The sequence below is a fragment of the Lutjanus erythropterus genome, chromosome 12 (assembly GCF_056507025.1).
Source record: "Lutjanus erythropterus isolate fLutEry1 chromosome 12, fLutEry1.hap2, whole genome shotgun sequence".
Lineage (NCBI taxonomy): Eukaryota > Metazoa > Chordata > Actinopteri > Lutjaniformes > Lutjanidae > Lutjanus > Lutjanus erythropterus.
Genome location: NC_139328.1, coordinates 22333883 through 22349244, shown reverse-complemented (window position 1 = coordinate 22349244; position 15362 = coordinate 22333883). Strand labels below are relative to the sequence as shown.

The 15362-nt window shown below is 38.2% G+C and overlaps 1 protein-coding gene across 1 annotated transcript in view; it reads left to right on the top strand.

Annotated features, from left to right (window-relative positions):
* b4galt2 (UDP-Gal:betaGlcNAc beta 1,4- galactosyltransferase, polypeptide 2) overlaps positions 1-15362 on the top strand; it is a 216611-nt gene that overhangs the window by 100045 nt on the left and 101204 nt on the right. Inside the window, exons 3-4 of the mRNA XM_084732910.1 lie at positions 8181-8299; positions 11373-11489. Coding sequence (XP_084589036.1) covers positions 8181-8299; positions 11373-11489 — 236 coding nt within the window. The remainder of the gene's footprint in view (positions 1-8180; positions 8300-11372; positions 11490-15362) is intronic.

Genomic DNA, 15362 nt, shown 5'->3' with positions numbered 1-15362 from the left:
AGTTGTCACTTAAGTAACACTGAGGCACAAAAAGTCTCTGCTGATTAACAAGCAGCCTGTCGTGGAGTTTTATGTGGTCAGATGGCCTGACCAGGGACTCTGTAAGGACACAGCATGTCAGGGTGTTTTGGATTCAGACCTTAGAGGAAAAAGAAAGTTGTTTAGTTTCTGTGTGGCTGTCACAGGCTGCCAAATGGAATCACTGTTGTTTTTTTTTATTTTATTGCGATTTGATCCTAAGAACTAGTGTGGGAGGAGGTTTTCTGGTGTTAATTCAGCATTCAGTTACTGTGCATGAAGATGTAATAGTGCAGAAAAAATTTATTGCAATCACCGAACAAAGACATCAGTTCAAAGTTTGTCTTATTTTGGTATGCATAGGATTATTCACAGATAAAGCTTTAAATTCAGTCTTTAACAAGACCATGAGCGTTTTACTCCAAGACTTTAATATAATTTTAATATAATTTAAATCCCTATGTGGGGATGAGACATGATGACTCATACAGTACAATGTAGATATGTTTTAACAATCAATAATCAATATAAAATTTTAGTTACTCCACCAATATAGCATTGCATTTTTATATTGCTGTCTGACTTATGATTATCAGACCAAAAATGTTGAAACTGTATTAGAATTTCCATTTTTACTGGAAAACAAAACTATTAAAATCTGTACCAAACACATGTTTTCTTTCATCTGGAGAACAGGATTTTAATGCCAGGGCATCTCTGCAAAACTACAATACTTTATATTAAAAATATATATATAAATAAATATAAATTATAATGGTGTTTGTTCACCCATTTTTTCTTTTTCTTTTTTTTTTAAGCAGTTTGGTTCTGGTTGCTGCAGTCGTGCAGCCTGAGTTGAAATCAATGCAGCAAAACCAGAGGCATCATCTTGTGCCGATCCTTAGGCGTAGTAATAGATAAATGCATTGATCTCAACAGGAGACTTGATCCTTCAAAACAAATTTTTGCAGTGAAGATGGCAATGAGTTTAAACCATCAACTGTGCTGTTGCAGTAATGTGGTTATTGTCACAATGCCATTATTTGGGGGTCAGCAAACAGCAGCTCTTTTGCCCCTCTCCAGTGGCTCCTTGCGGCCTGGACAAAAATTATATTGAAATGAATAACTTTCATTTTTTCTTTTGTCATAATCCTGAAGTGGTTCATACTTTCTCCAACTGTGAAAATGTGTAGCCTATACAACAAATAAAAAAAAACTCACTAAAAATTCAACTAAAATGTGCATCATAGCCTACATCTCTGGGTCATCACCTTTTCCTCTAATTTTCTCTAAAGTAAGAGAATTTAATAGTTGTGTCTCCAGACAGATGTCTGCTTTCTTCTTTTTTCCCCCAAAATAATATATAATGATAGTAAAGGTTGCAGACCCCTGCACTATCGGGATGCTACTGTGAGGAAACTGTCATCAGTTTCATAGACTTCTGACAACACTGATGTTATATTTTACAACAAAAGATATTTGTCTATGACTGTCAATATCTGTAGAGCTCTAATGTTCTTCTTCCTCCTCGGTTGAGCTTCCGCTGCAGGGATCATTTTGGCTGCCTCACTCTTCTGGTGCACTTAAACGTGTGTGTGTGTGTGTGTGTGTGTGTGTGTGTGTGTGTGTGTGTGTGCATATTAGAGGTGTTGCCTCCTGATGCTTCCACTTTCATCGGACAAAGTTTACAGAATGGCTCATTAATGTTATCAGGATCCTCATTAGCACTGAGTTTAAATCTGAAATGTTGCCAAATAGGCGCTTTTCGCTTTTCACTTTTCACTTTGACACAGACACCACCAAGCCAAATCTTCTTCCCTCAAGCAGAGATGAGGAGCATGCTACAGAGGTCTGGTAAGCTCACTTCTTTCGTCACACCCCCAGTTAATCATTAAATGAATCATCAAAGTGTAAACATCCCAAATATAATATTAATACAATATAATATAACTTTCACTGCCTTATTGCCAGACTGGTAAACAAAATTGTCATTTTAATGCACAATTTGGGCTCAAATAAAGGTATTTTATTCATAATATGATTAATTAATAAATTGGAAAATGTAATCCATAAATAAATCAATTATGAAAAGACACAGAGAAGCAGCACCACAAGACATTTTGTAATTGGAACAGATTTTAGTCAGTGAATGTTTTTCTATGATTTAACATTTTTGGCACCCAATCCTATAAGACCCTCCTAGAGACCATGGATTAAAGGTTTTCACTCATTCAGATATGTGCATCCGATTTCAAATAGACACATGGAAAATCTAAATCAGGGGTGTAGGGGAGCTGACCCGACTTCTGTCACGGACCAAGTCTCGAGTAGCAGGAACCAGATGAACCCGTTACAACCTCTAGTGGAGAGTGAGAGCAAGGGAGAGGAAGGGAGGGGTGTGATCTTTCAGCTTTGGTCTACAGTATGAGTGTCAACACTATAATGTGGTGAGAAGAGCAGAACAAATCAACAAAATGAGAGAACTGTGAATGGATGCCATGCCACACAAAACCCTCAGAACCAACAAAAACACACGAGCGCTCCCATTTTTCTCCTTTTTCTGTTTCCTTTTTGTCAAGTCTGACCCGGGCTGAATCACAGCTTCAAATAGGCTGATGCGCTCTGTGTGTGTGTGTGTGTGTGTGTGTGTGTTCGTGTGTTCGTGTTCGTGTTCGTGTGTGTTTTGAGTGCTTATTGCCTCAGGTCTGCTCTCAGTGTTTTGTGTTGGTACATGTGCTACTAACCTAATAGCTCAGAGATTTGGTTCATTATTATTGTGGTGGAGAAAATTTGGTGTGTATACAGTGTGCATGTGTGTGTATGTGTGTGTGCTTTTGTGTGTGGATGCCTGTGTAAAGTGTATATTTGCAGACAAAGCAGTGATGTATCCCCAAAGTGCGGTGGGTGTCCCAGATAGAGCGATCAAGCAGTGTGATTATAATGTATTACTGTAATATCACCACATAGATATGTGTGTGTGTGTGTGTGTGTGTGTGTGTGTGTGTGTGTGTGTGTGTGTGTGTGTGTGTGTGTGTGTGTGATAATTGCACTGCTGTAAAACTACCACACATTACAACTCTCATTCATCACTTCTTCCTTCACCAACATTAGCTTAAATCCACATCCGTGCACATTTCCTGTCTGTCTCTATTTTTCAGTATGCACACACACACACTCACACAAACACACACACACACACACACACACACACACACACACACACACACACACACGCACACACACACACTTTGTATTATTCATGTCTTGTGTGTCAGAGCTAAACAGGATGATGTCAGTGTTTATTTTAAAAGCTTCTTCTACTCATGTCACCGGACTATTTGGAAGCTCACTGACCTCCAGCCGTCACCGTCCTCTCTGATAGAAACAAAACATGTGAGTGAAGTGCATCAGACAAATATTGAAAAACTTTCATGTCTGTGTATTAAATACAGAGCTGGATTCAGGTGGCGATGAGCTTAGTTTACCATAAATCATGAAAGTAAGGGGAAACGGTTAAACAAAAATAAGTAAGTAAATTAACTTAATTTAAGACAAACTCAAATCTTGAATGTGAAAGCTCTTCAACAGCACCTGAATGCCAAGCATTGCAAAAACACTGATCCTTTAAGGGACACTAAGCTGTGATCCTCCAGAAGTTTTAAAGATGAATGTAAAGATTTTGATTCACATATGTTAGACGTTAGTGCAGTCATGTTGCTGCATACTTTTTTGGATTGCAGCTTCTCTGCAAGCCTTGTCTTTAACCCTCATGAGAGGCTGTTCTAACACTGAATGCAGCACTTTAAGATTCCAGAAAACCCGGTATATACTGAACCGCTGTTCACTGAGCACACAGTCGTATTACAGTCAAGGAGCCTTGTCTGCCGCAGAGACACAGTGCACTAAAAACACACAATGCTCTCATTGCCTTGCGCTAGATCTAAGATGTGCCCTAAATAAAGCATAATATAGGTCTGAGAAGTGGGTTATTTGTGTAAATTTAAAAGAGATGGTGGGCAAAAAGTATATTTGGTAAGTGGGTTCACAGAGGACGTCACTGCACTATTTGCCTGGTACTCAAGTTAACCGCATTAATTAATTAAATAATTCTAATGTCAAAAAACAACAACAATGCAACTTGTGATCTAAAAATAGCATCTTTTTGTGCACCAGACAGGATGAAAACAGCATGTTCCACTTAGTGTCTCAGTGTGAGAGAGGAAGAAGAAAAAATCAGAGACATGAGTGTGAATGAGGGTGGAGGGCGACGGAGAGAAGTGGTCAGGGGAGAGAAGGCTGCTGGGACTATTTGCATTCAGCTCTTGTAGTATGATAAAGAGGCGTGTTATGAACATGTAACCTTGTTGGCATCGATCACACTTCTCGCCTGAGCAGCGTTGATTGGAGGAGACCTCTCAACACACAACTCATACGTCAATGCTAAGTGGATTATTAAGTCATATACCTGCATTGGCCTTATGTCTCTACCTTCTCTCCAGTACGGGACTCTCATACACATGTCATGATGCACAAGACATACATTACATGTACTTTTCGTCAGTTTGAACAGAATCATTTACCTGGTAGTTGTGATCAAAAGAATATTCCATTATTTTAATATTTATTTATCTATACTTTTCTTATTGTCAGCAAATCTCATGAATAACCAACAATGTGTCAGTTTATCTTCTCTTTCTCACTTAAGGCGCCTGTCTACTAAAAAAAAAGATCCCCTCCAGGCATACAAAATGTATTGACATGTATTAGGACACATATACAATTAGTGTGCTTGGAAACATATTGAATATAACAGTATTTTTTCTGAAAAAAAGATAGTAATTTCCACATTAAAAAAACTAATTAAAAATTCCAGAATCTTTGAATATGCAAATTTTGTTTCTCATTTCTCAAGTTTGCCTGCTGGACACAAGGTGTCTCCTACTTCGAGTAAAGACCATTCTCAGTGTGTGTGCACTGGAGGCTTCACATTTCTAAATCACTTATACAAGTTGCTGGTATGCCCGCCCCTTAAAAACTCTCATGATATCACTTTCCATTTTTTTATTTTGAGGGCTTGTTATTGCCACAAAATGTTAAATAGTAGTAAGATTTAGAAAGTGTAAACTTGTTGCAACAGTTTTAGTTAATATTGAAAATAGAAGTAAACTTTGCATGACCGCTGTCTTTTTACTGATTTAAATGTGGAAACTGGGGAGATCATTAGAATTTTGTTTAACTTTGTCTTGTAACTCGACTTGACTTGCTTGATTCTCACCACAATAACTTTGGACTTGCTTGAGACATGAAGATTAAGACTTAAGACTTTCTTATGACTCACACATGTGTGACTTACTCTGACCTCTGCCAATAGCAGGTAGGCGGTATAGGGTGGCAGGCACCCCTCTTGTTAGCATAATGGCCAAAAAGCATCCCACTTACTAGTCTAGTCTGTCTCATTGGTAACTTTTCTTACTGAGGTTTGCGTGGCCCCGACCGTGGCTCTGGAATGTCACTGATAAATCAATGGCACTGTCCGTGGTGCTGAGGTAATAGATGTTTATAACTGTGACTCTCTCTGTCTTCTTCCCTCAGTCCCGTCCTCCTGTCAGTTTAGTCTTGGATTTATAATATTCTCTAAACTATATACTATAAATACTCAGTTCTATATATACTCTGTAGACTAGTGTCACCTTCATGATCAAAGTGACATGTAGCAACATGTAGTTGCAGAAGAGCGAGAGGCTTGTAGAGACACACTGCTGCCTGTAGTATTCCTATATTCCTTTAACAGTATAATAGTGTCTGTGCTGCTGAAAATGAAACCCCAGACACATGAGGAGAAACCTAACCCAGACTTAACTGTCCCACTGGGCTTTCCCCCCTATTAAAAATGAACAAATCACCAACTGATCCTCAGCCTTACCAGCAAGTCTATTGCTAGTGAATCTTTAAGCTATTTTTAAAGATTTACATCTTCACTCAGAAATATATAGTTTCATTTGCTAAAAAAAAATAGTATAAATAAACTTCTAAAACAGCTCTGCACTGTAGTTTCAAGTAAATTTTACTCCAAAAGGAGTAGATCTCGCAATTGTTGAGGACTGTTTCCAGCCACAGATTGATAAACGTGTCATGTGTGTTCAAAACAACTGAGTAATGAAGCAAATGGAGCAGCTGCACCCCCACTGTTAGACATTGGGGAGCAAACAAGTGATTTTACATCCCTACTTTTTGATTATTCAGCTTTGCAGGGCAAAATCTTTGCTGCAATGACAAAAGAAAAGAGAAGAAAAAAGAAAAGCAAAGACCGCTTAGGAAGCAGAAAACTGGGCAGTAGTTTTGTAACAAGAAACCCTCAAATGTCATCACTCACATATGATAGATGTTGAATTAACAATTTTATGAATCTGTGTTTAATTCAGCATGTATCTGATTCACCAACCAGAACTTATTTTAGTGAGAAATCTTAAGTTTGGAAACTGTATGCCTTTCATTCCCACCATCTTCTCCCACTTAAATAGGACAGCTGATAAACGAAGGATCGTAGTGAGGAGAAAATCCAAATAGTAAAGTTTGTGTGGAAATACATTTTGTTTTTATAGATTATATTGATGCAGAATTGACAACTAGACTGTCGCCATATGACACAGTTCTATCTTGGGCACTAACAGAATTGTTAATATGTCATATATAATGCAATATAAACTGAGCTTTATAGTCAAAAAGCAGATATACTGCTGCTTGAAATGGCACTTTCTTACAATACATCCCTTTGTCTGTCACTAATCTTGTAGACCCACTTTTAACTACAACTAGGCTGTGTGTATTTACAGCAGCAGAACTCTGTGTGTGTCTCAAAATAAACTACAGTGCCCAGACTCACTGTAATGAAGGAACATTATACCCAGTATGTTGTGACTCGTTAATGTGTTTTTAATTGGATTTGGACAGAAATGAAGCTCTATGGCACAGAGGAATAAGATACATCAGACTTTGGAAACGCAGATAATACTTTATAAAAGGATCAATCAATTGCTGGTTTTGTTTTCATGTTGAGGAGAAATAAAATACATGTAAACATTGCTTATTCTTTCAGTATTTACTTGGCATATGTGATATCAGTGTTTGCTTAGAAACAGGATAATACAGTACATGTACAATTGATTAAAAGTGATTCTGGAGAGTTGATTGTTAAGTCTCATTGTCATCAAATTGCAGAAGCTTTTGATAATGTTTAAAGGTTATTATGGATGTTTTGCCAAATTACATCAAAAGTCATCTGCCTCCTCCAGCTTTTATTGCAGACAATTACAACTAACTTACCTATATACTTCCTTATAGGTATGAAATAGGTTGATCCTTCCTTGAATAAATGATGTTTTTCAACTGACATGATTGTCTCCAACAGATTTTGAGGGACAAACATCATCTAATAATCATCATCTAGGTTTTTTTTTCTCATGTTAAGCATGTGATGCTAATGAGTTATTTTTCCGACACTGACCGTGAAGAAAAACATGCACTAATGAGTGACATTTTGCCACAGAATGAGTGCTGAAACTGCGGTTTGTCAAAATGAGGGTTATGGTTGCAGGGCTTTGGTTGGAGCCCAAACAGCAAAGCTTGCTCATATATTTTAATGATCCTGGCTCCCTGAATGAGGGTCTGTTCTTACCGTCCAGGCCAGAGATTTAAAACCGAGCCTTCTTTTAAATTAGTCTGAACCTGCAGTCTCATGCATACAAACACAGAAGTTAAGATAGCATTTGATCCGTCAGTACTCCGAGGAATAATGGATAGATTTGTAGTGATATAACATATGGTGTGGCTTCATCACAGCACAGCGTAATTATCTCTAATGTTCTGTTTACACTGACTGACTTCAAAGTCTTTGTTTATTTTTTTAGGAATATATGTTTTCCAAAGCCTGTGCATCTTATTAAATGCTGCATTATGCAGAGCATATCCCTTGAAACCATTATTTCTGCACACATGGCTTTGATACATGTACAGTGTTGCTTTGAAGCTAAAAGCTCTCTCTCTGTCCCACTCCCTACATCCCTCGCTCCCTCTCTTGCCTTCTTTCTCCCCATCGTCGTTTTTTTCCTTTCTGTTATCCACTTCATCTCGCTAACTCTTCCCTCTTTCTTCACTTCCTGCAGTGGGGCGTTTGTTGATCGAGTTCAGCTCTCAGATGACGATGGAACGAGTGCAGAAAGAGAACCCCAACGTGACGGAGGGCGGCCGCTACATGCCTCCTGACTGCCGGCCCAGATGGAAGGTCTGTATACATGTATCTCAGTCTGTGTTTCACATATTTACATCAATTATGTAGAGTCAAACATTTCATAATGGAAGCCCGTATGCCAGTATAAGAAATAAAGAAACTAGAAGATGAGAACTTATGCAAAAAAAAGTATGATCTAGTAAATAAAGATTAAGAGTTATTAAGTCAAAATGTTAAAGGGACAGTTCACTTCAAAATTAGAATTACATGTTTTCCCCCTGGCCTGTAGCACTACTTATTCATCTAGATGTTTTTCAGTGTGACTCGCAGAATTTTGGAGGTATGGGCCATGGAGATGTCTCTGATGACATATCACACCCATGTTATGATTTAGTACATTAAACATATTACACATTTCTCCATACTTCCTTCTCCAAGTCAAAAATATGAGTCAAAATGTGAGATAATAAGTAACAAAAATATGAGTAATTAAATCAAAATATGAGAAGCCAAATTTAAGAGATACTGAGTCTGAAATATTATAGGCTATGTCTAAATTTTAAGATATTAAGTCAAAATTATGGACTAGTAAAAATGAAAAAGCATGAATAACTAAGTGAAGTCAAAACTTACATAACTAAGTCAGAATTATTAGTATGCAGGTTGAAACTTTGGCTTTCATTTTTTTTATTTTCATCACATCTTTTAAACTAGTTTTCCTTTTCCTGGCAGAAATTGCCGTCAATATTTTCTGTCATCACTAAATTAAATTAAATTTTCTGTACAGAAAGCAGTCTGGAAAGCAGTATCCAATACTCTTCCTACAGTAAATGTGGCATCATATTAGAAGGCCAAGAAAAGATGAGTCTGTCGAAGTGTTTGAAGTCCGTCTCCCCTACATAACACTTCACTGAGGTCAGGGTGCTTCCTTCAGCAGTGAAGATAACACTAAAGTAGGTGCACCCATTACAATACCTAACTATATAGAAACCAAGGTCAATTTGTCTGAGTGCAAAATTACCATGAAGTTACACAGTAAATTACAGCTCAACCTTGGACTGTTTGGACAGCTGAGAACAACTCACTTAAAGCTCGGAGATACACGACGGCCTCAGATCTGCCACAAATCTGCAGAGCCATTGAGAGCTGCTTCATTGAGCTGCTTCATTCATAATGAATGAGGGCCAACTTTATGTACACTGTGACATTAACCAGGGGGATTTTCTACGGAAATGACTTTCTGGTGCAGAACAGTTCACTGCAGGATGAAACAAAGCTCATTTAAGCATAATTACTCAAACAAACACTCTTTAGAGACCTGAAAGAGAAAGACTGTCTTCAGATAGAGCACCTTCACTCATTATACTTGTGTCTTATTTTCCTTCCCAGCGTTGATTTTATTAATGTATCTGAATGGTTCTCCAACTGACAGAAATGTTGTCATATTCCATGGTAAATGTTGTGTTTTACAAGTTTGTTAGTCTTTTTCTGGTGTTGTAGTCAAGTCACACGCAGTGACAGATGACTTGCACACGGAAAGCCAAAAAGGTTCAGATTTGAGTCTTGATTTTAGATATTTCTTATTACATTTATTGCAGGGCTGCACAGACTGAAAAATGTGAAATAGTGCAAATGTTCTTTCCTTCGGTGCACAGTGAAGCATGCATGATTTAAGCGGGGTGGCTGGGGTGTACCCCAGTGGCTAAAATGAAGAATTGGATATGACCTGTTCTTTGTAACTTTTCCTATATCAGTGGGTCCCATTACCAGTGTACAAGCTCGTGTTTGTATGTGTATAAGAATGTTGTCAGCAATATAAACTGTATAATTCTACTGTTCTGATGTTCTGGTGACTTGACCTGCTAGCAGCTGAGTCTTCTCTAAGCCCCTCCTCCAAAGAGCAACTGTCAAATCATAGCTTATCAACAATAACTAGGGCACTGCAGGCCTGTCAAGCTGTTTAGTTCTCTATGTGTCGAAGTGGGGCGCATGGGGCTCTAAGAAGAGCGATACTCTGTGTCTCATTAGTCTGGACAGTGGTGTCTTTTTTGTTGTCTTTCAGAAATGTAAAACACTAGAGCAAATGTGTAGGGAATGGATAAAACACTGTCTTTATCTGCTATAATGTAAGCTGCAAACGTTAGCACGTCTGGCTAACTAATGCTAGCTGATATCACTGCATTTGACAAACTTGCTGTTGCAGAAAGTGAAGAAAGTGGGGAGACAATGAAACATGTCTTGCTGACTCGCTGTCTTAGGTCAAAGATGGTTTAGCTTAGCTTTCTTCCCGATTGCAGTCCGCCTCGTCTGGCTGGTCAACTGTCTCAAAGTCCACTGCACTTAATCTAATCCCTGCGCAACATTTTGCCAAGTAGGTGAGTGTATTTCTGTCATCCACTTGCGACAGACTTGTAAGCTGAGTGAAGGAGGTTTGAGTATTAGCATTAGCTTACATTAACCAGCTACAGTTCTGCTAACGAGAGTGATGATCATCATTTAGACAACAAAATCCGTAGTCATCAGCTAGAAATGAGAAGCTGTTTTTGTTTAACTCTCTGTGGAATGAAGACCATGTGTTTCAACAGTTTTTCCCAAGTTTAATGATAAATTTTCCACTGTCATATACAGAAAAATGAGTTGCGTTCAGTACTAATATCATCCAACAAACTTTTTACTTGATCTTGTCTGGTTGAATATCACACATAAAGTTTTCGGCCGCTCAGCCTTCATCAGTGTGTGCCACTGTTATCACTGTAAACTGCATCTGTGCAGTGCGACAATAGAAAGCTTGACAGGCGTAGCAACAGTAATTACATGTTGCGGAGCCTAGCAAAGCATCAGTTAGCTTCATGTGTGGTTAATCAAGCCCTACATACACCTGTAGAGAAACCTTTAAATAGTCAACCTATCATGCATGCTTCGTTCTGCACTGAGGAAAGTCTCCGGCATGGACTGAAATGTTTGCACTTTTGCACATTTTTCATTGTCTGTCCAGCCCTGCAATGAATTTAATAAGTATCTAAAATCAGGACTCAAGTCTGGACCTTTTTTTGTACGCTGTGTGAGTCCTCCTTCATTGCATAGTTATGAGCAACTGTTCCCATCTGAAAGTGTCCCTGCTGTTTAGGTGGCCATCATCATCCCGTTCCGCCACAGAGAAAACCACCTTAAGTACTGGCTCCACTACCTCCACCCAATCCTCAGGCGGCAGAGGATTGACTATGGCATCTACATCATCAACCAGGTAGGCGAGAGAATCTCAAAGCACATTTAGTGTAAAGTCAGACTTCTTGGCTGCGAGTGCCCATTATTTTTCAGTTATTTGTAAGCGTAAAAGAAATTACTTCAGACTAAAGGAAAGAAAGTTAAAGCTGAGTGACTTGCCTCCTGTGATGAAGTCAATCACAGGCTAGACAAGAGAATGTTCTTGTTCAAGTGTGGTCCTTTCTGGTTGATCTAAAAAGTAGACTTTCTCAAGTCTTCTTACACCAATTTCAAACTGTTCTAAGCATTTTCATCAAAAATAAAAACAAAAAGGAAGTGTTCCTTGGGAACGAGAGGGCGTGTCGTACTCTACAGGTCATTGTGTATCATGCTACACCCTCTGTTGATGAGGATTCTTGATCATTCTGCACAAAACTTGTAGAAAAGTGGGCTGTTTGGCTGGTTGCTTTGCTCACAGGGGAGCAAACATCAAGATGGTTGTATGATGACAAAGCTGCTCATGTGAGGATGAAAATACTGCCACACTGACAACATAACACTCTTTGCATGAAATTTTGGTTAAATCACACTGAACTTTGGTCCTTAGCTGGTATGAGGTGTCCATATTTGTTTTGTTTTCAGGCAGTTCCATATTAGTAAGCGCTAAATCTGATAGTCTGGCTTGGGAACCAGATGAATCATTTGCTGTGGCAGATACATCTGAGTTCATTGATAAGCCCTGCCCACTGCCAGACAGCAAAAAGAAAGAGGGAATAATGTGAGCCGAATATTATGAACCTACTACTCAACCTAGCACAATCGATTCATTCTTAATAGGATACAGATTGCTTGTTTCTTTCAAACCAGCAGTCCAAAACTCAAAGATACTCGCTGATCGAAAACAGAGCCAGCAAATCCTCACATTTAAAAAGCTACAATAGGACCAGCATTTTTAATAGCTTTTTACCTCCGTCTGCATTCAAAACCTTCAAATTAAGAAAATTCAAATATGAATCCTGTATGAGAGGGCATGCAAAGTAGGTCATGGGCAGAAAACATGAATAATAGTTACTTGCAAAGACGTCTGTTTTATGATAAACTGTGTTAGATGCAAAGTTAAAGGCAGTAAGAGTATCTTAAAGTGCACATTACTGTATGACGAGAACTAGACGTGAACTAGATCTGTCAGCTCAGGTTAACTTTTGAGTAGTGAAAGAATAATTAGAAGACTGTTTCTACCATCAGGTGTTTCGCTCCATTATCATGGTGGAAAACGTCTATTACTGATTGTAGAAATTTAGAATAAGTCGATTTGCAGGTGCTCAAACCCCTGAAGCCCTCTTTTCCTCCATCTGTAACTTCATCGACTGTCTCTTCTTCTGACAAAAACAAATCTGCAGAGTAAATCAGCAACATATTTACTTTCACCGCGCGCGGTTCAGCAGAAGCACAAAGAGCTTGATTTTCTAAGCAATGTTTAGAGATTGTGTGTGCGAGTCCTCCACGCTGTGTTGGGTGAAAGTTCTTCTTCTTTTACATTATGGGTAATGAGCTCTCCTTTCTGCCCTTTCTCTCCCCTGTGGGCCTCGCGCAACGCCTTAATCACTCCCCCTGTGGAACAGACCTTTGGTTCCGCCTGCCCTGCTGTGCTCTGCTCTTGATATGGCTATGTTCCAGTGTCTTACTCTCCCGCTCTCACTTTTACACTTACATACACACACAAACACACACACACACTCATAAACACACTCATCCTCTCCGAGCATCTCCGAATCTTTCTTATCTCAGATGTAAAGCTGTTAGTGAGGGTAAGGGTGTGCAGAGCTGTTAGAGTGGGCACAACATTCGGAGTATTTTTTAACCTAACCTTCACTTTCCTTTTTATCTCTCTGAGAACGGACTCAGATTGTCTCTCATTGAAATTTACATCACCGCTAGACTTTCCACATTTCAGTTTCATCTCGAGGCTGTGCAGCTTGCTTAGAGATCTTCACACACGCATTCAGTTCTGACTAACTTATGACCAGTTGTGCTCTGAGATAACTTTGTTATAATTTGGCACTGTACAAATAAAATTGAACTGACAGTATTTAATGAAGTACATTTGAAATATGCTTACTTTAGTGAGTGAGAGTTTCCACTTTATGCATTTCTACACTTCTACTCCGCTACACATCAGTGGCAAACATTGTCCTTTTTACTCCAATACATTTGTCTGACAGCCTCAGTTACTACTTACTTTTCTGCCCTTCCTGTCCAGTGACAGGAATATACTTGATAATTTATTAATTACTTTTAAATATCATTGCCAGTATTACTTTACTATAGTTTATTTTACTTAATTTGTTTTATTACATTTATTTTACTTGTATTGTTTTTTGATATTGTTATAGTTGAGCATTAATCCTTAAATACTTTACAAGTTGCTGTTGCTTTCAAGTGATTTAAAGTTCATTCCCTGAGTCCTAGCTTTACCGCTAGTGGTGTTTGAGCCCAGTTTCTCCTGGTGAGGACAGGTCCTGACACATTCAGCCTTTAGTTGTTTAACATGCAATAGCAAAAAATGCATCTAATTTGTTTATTTAGCCACTACCAGGGTAGCAGCTACTCCTGATGTCCACAAGTAAACATAACATCATAATGTAAAACAAAACAAATAACGCCAATAAATCCAAATGACAGTTATAACAATTATAACAATTACATCAATTACAAGTTCCTACATCATATCTAAAAATAGTAAAACATTTGATACTGCTCAAAAGTAATAGTAATTTGTTCAAGATGGATTGTTCAAGATCTCAGCAAAACACATTTGCTCAATAACAATATTGAGCATATTAAACTAGTACTGTATATAGTTTACTGTGTCTGCTTTCATCAGTATTATATTTGTATTTGTTGCTCTGCTGCTTATGATTAATATTATATGATTAATTTAATTTCTGTTTTCTATAGTTGTCTCCAGTCAATCTGACCATGACTATAACAATGACAACAATAATAAACCTGATCTGTTAAGCACCTGTCAAAAAGTACACAAAGTGCCTCACATGAGAAAAACAACTTTAAAACTACATGCAATGCAAGTAACAATAGTGAGATAATTAAAAGAGAATAAAACAGTAAATAACAAACAACTAGAATCAGATAAAAAAAAACAGTAAGAAAATCCAGCTGAAGGACAGTCGACTCATTCAGCAAACTGTCTCATTTGTTGCATTTTTACCCCTAGAAGTCTTAAATAATATGATTTCACAGCTGACAGCAACGCTAGCGGAGCTGCCGTTGCATCTTCAGCTCTTTCACCTACACTTCAAATAGACACTGATCCACTGCCTGGCTGTAATTATCTGTAAAATCATCACAATTTTCCACCACTCTATGATTTAGAAGTTCAGACAGGGCTTTGTTTGAAGTGGAAATTGCTCTTGTATATTTTTAAATGCATTTGAACTTTTTGTGAATTTTAAAACCAGATGTATTCTCTCATGTAAGCAGCTCTGCGGGTGCATTGTGCAGTGAGGTTAATTCCTGCCTCTCACTTTTGGATGTGTTTTGAACCAACAAAAGATTGCTAGTGAGTTAAAATACCATAGCTGGAAGTGTCTACTTCACCTCCGCTACCGGTAATAATGACTGCTGAGAGTCTTTCAAACTGATGTAGATGGTTTCCAAAAAGTCTGACTCATCAGCAACTGCCTAAGGGTGTGAGACTTTGCATTTCTCCTTGATTGAAATTTAGATTTTATACTAATTGGTAAGGAAGGGCATATTGAGGTTGTGCATTTTTTATTCACCACTTGCTCATCTAATATTATCATTGTGTAATTTAGCAATTAGATCCTAATCTGAGCGCTGCTAGTGCACTATTATACCCAGGATTTATGTTAAAACTGAGCTCTGGCCAAAT